We start from the raw sequence: 3,608 nt of genomic DNA on the forward strand, positions 1-3,608 counted from the left end.
ACACTTAATTTTATAGACAACACCTTTTTTATCTAACAATGGGATTTTTGGTTTAAATTTGCTAAATTCATTTTTTAGGGTTTTATTCTTCTTACTGAGTAATCTGATGTAAAATTTACTTTTTATCAATCTATTTAATATTTCAGATTTGTTTTTTATGTAAGGTAAAACCAACACTTTTTTAGAGGTTTCTTCAGTAGAATCTGCATCATTTAAGTTGTTTTTTATTGTATTGTTGTTAAAAATTCGATCAATAACATTGCCTGGATAATCAGATTTTAAAAGCTGATATTTTATTTTATCTTTGTCAACAATTGGTTTGTCTGATAAACTTTCAATTCTGGATTTTAGAACTTTTATAATCCCTAATTTTACGTTTTTACTGTGTTCAGAATTAAAGTTTAAAAATCTGCCCCAATGCATCGTTTTTTGATAAATTGAAAATTTTATATCAGAGGAACCAATGTTTCGGCTAAACATCAAGGAAGGGTAGAGAGCCATTATTTTCGCTCTCTATAGTAAATTTAATGCTAGTTGGGTTAATGCAATTTATATAATTCAAAAGGTCAGAGCTATAATCCCTGGTGTCTTTAATAATGGCCAAAATGTCATCGACATATCTTTTCCACCATTTTACATTTCGAATTATTCGATTCCCGGAGAATATTTTTTTCTCAATGTCTTCCATATAAATTTCAGCTAATAATGGGGTTAAACTACTCCCCATGCTAAGTCCTCGATTTTGTTTATATAGCTTATTATTGAATGAGAAACAATTAAAATCCAGACACACTTTCGTTAGCTCTATTAAGGTATTCACATCCAATTTGGTTCTGCTAACCAATTCTTTGTCATTTTCCAGTCTTGTTTTCAGAATCTCTAACACTTCTAATACAGGTACACTTGGAAAAAGACTCACTACATCAAAGCTAATTAATTTGTCTGTAGGTTCTAGTTTTATATCTTTTAGATCGTCAACTAATTGTGAAGAATTTTTAATTATTCTGTCATCATTTTCAATTAAAGGGTTAAAAATTCTAACCAGATATCTTGATAGCTGATTACAAGGACCATCTCTCGCTGCAACTATAGGTCTCATCGGGGTACCTTCCTTGTGGAGTTTTGGTAGGGCATATAGGTATGGAGTAGAGAAGCTTGGAGATATTATGCGTTGAAAATCAAACCGTGTTATGGTTTTATTTTTTAGTTCTCTATTGACAAATTTTCTGATTTATTTATCAGCTTTTTCACTTGTGTCTAATTTTATTGTTTTATAGTCCTCGGTATTTAACAAGGTCCCAATTTTTTCATTATAATCACTTAATTCCATAATTACAATGTTATTGCCTTTATCGGCATTTAGAATAATGATGTTTTTATTATTTTTAAGGGTTTTCTAAAGTAACAATGTTTCAACCTCAGTTAAGGGGTGAGAAGAGAGGTTAATAACGATGTCTTGGCCATCCGAAGAGATTTTATTAAGCTGAACAAAGTCTAGATTAAGTCTATCGAATTTTGTACGTAGGCGGATCTTATTTTCTTCAAAATATCTTTTGTAATCAGCCTCAAGGTGTTCCAAAATAGGACCCGTGTGTTTGTTAAATGCACTAAGTAAAGGAGTTAGAGGTATGAGTGTTCTAACTCCTTTACTTAGTGCACTCTTCGAATGGCCAAGACATCGTTATTAACCTCTCTTCTCACCCCTTAACTGAGGTTGAAACATTGTTACTTCATAAAGGCTTAAATTTCGCGGTATCTCCCAAATTGACACCTATGATTGACATTGCGGCCAGCACCGAACAATTTTTAAAGGGACTTAAAGTTTCGGACACCGAAAAACAAGACATCAGACATTTGGTGAAACAATATTTGAATTGCAAAGATGGTAATAAACAATCGAATCTATCAGTAAATGAAAAATACATTTTGAAAACCCTTAAAAATAATAAAAACATCATCATTCTAAATGCCGATAAAGGCAATAAAATTGTAATTATGGAATTAAGTGATTATAATGAAAAAATTGGGACCTTGTTAAATACCGAGGACTATAAAACAATAAAATTAGACACAAGTGAAAAAGCTGATAAAGAAATCAGAAAATTTGTCAATAGAGAACTAAAAAATAAAACCATAACACGGTTTGATTTTCAACGCATAATATCTCCAAGCTTCTCTACTCCATACCTATATGCCCTACCAAAACTCCACAAGGAAGGTATCCCGATGAGACCTATAGTTGCAGCGAGAGATGGTCCTTGTAATCAGCTATCAAGATATCTGGTTAGAATTTTTAACCCTTTAATTGAAAATTATGACAGAAGAATTAAAAATTCTTCACAATTAGTTGACGATCTAAAAGACATAAAACTAGAACCTACAGACAAATTTATTAGCTTTGATGTAGTGAGTCTTTTTCCAAGTGTACCTGTATAAGAAGTGTTAGAGATTCTGAAAACAAGACTGGAAAATGACAAAGAATTGGTTAGCAGAACCAAATTGGATGTGAATACCTTAATAGAGCTAACGAAAGTGTGTCTGGATTTTAATTGTTTCTCATTCAATAATAAGCTATATAAACAAAATCGAGGACTTAGCATGGGGAGTAGTTTATCCCCATTATAAGCTGAAATTTATATGGAAGACATTGAGAAAAAAATATTCTCCGGGAATCGAATAATTCGAAATGTAAAATGGTGGAAAAGATATGTCGATGACATTTTGGCCATTATTAAAGACACCAGGGATTATAGCTCTGACCTTTTGAATTATATAAATTGCATTAACCCAACTAGCATTAAATTTACTATAGAGAGCGAAAATAATGGCTCTCTACCCTTCCTTGATGTTTAGCCGAAACATTGGTTCCTCTGATATAAAATTTTCAATTTATCAAAAAACGATGCATTGGGGCAGATTTTTAAACTTTAATTCTGAACACAGTAAAAACGTAAAATTAGGGATTATAAAAGGTCTAAAATCCAGAATTGAAAGTTTATCAGACAAACCAATTGTTGACAAAGATAAAATAAAATATCAGCTTTTAAAATCTGATTATCCAGGCAATGTTATTGATCGAATTTTTAACAACAATACAATAAAAAACAACTTAAATAATGCAGATTCTACTGAAGAAACCTCTAAAAAAGTGTTGGTTTTACCTTACATAAAAAACAAATCTGAAATATTAAATAGATTGATAAAAAGTAAATTTAACATCAGATTACTCAGTAAGAAGAATAAAACCCTAAAAAATGAATTTAGCAAATTTAAACCAAAAATCCCATTGTTAGATAAAAAAGGTGTTGTCTATAAAATTAAGTATAAAACGTTTAAAATGTATAATCAGTTTGAATTTGGCGCGCTTCAATGTATGACGCGCTCAATAGAGGCGCCACTTGCCGAAGTAAGGCAGACGTTTTTTGGACATTAAATAGAACGTTTCATGTTTACAATGCCTCGTAATTTATAATATTAAAATAAATAAATAACAGTTAGATAATAACACATGGTGGCAGCGGAATTACTCATAAACATTCGAAGACAATTTTAGAAGCAATTTACAAGGGTTTGAACCAGGATTCTTCTTTAAAATGAAGTTCGAGTTT

The 3,608-nt window shown here is 30.9% G+C and overlaps 1 protein-coding gene across 1 annotated transcript; it reads left to right on the forward strand.

The window, feature by feature from the left end:
• The first annotated feature begins 1,773 nt into the window (after window positions 1-1,773).
• On the forward strand, window positions 1,774-2,436 carry LOC149945805 (uncharacterized). Its single transcript, XM_090176711.1, has one exon. The coding sequence runs from the start codon at window positions 1,774-1,776 to the stop codon at window positions 2,434-2,436; it is 663 nt and encodes a 220-aa protein (XP_090032837.1).
• The last annotated feature ends 1,172 nt before the right edge of the window (window positions 2,437-3,608 follow it).

Source organism: Leiobunum rupestre, chromosome 5, assembly GCF_980474605.1.
Source record: "Leiobunum rupestre chromosome 5, qqLeiRupe1.1.hap1, whole genome shotgun sequence".
NCBI lineage: Eukaryota > Metazoa > Arthropoda > Arachnida > Opiliones > Sclerosomatidae > Leiobunum > Leiobunum rupestre.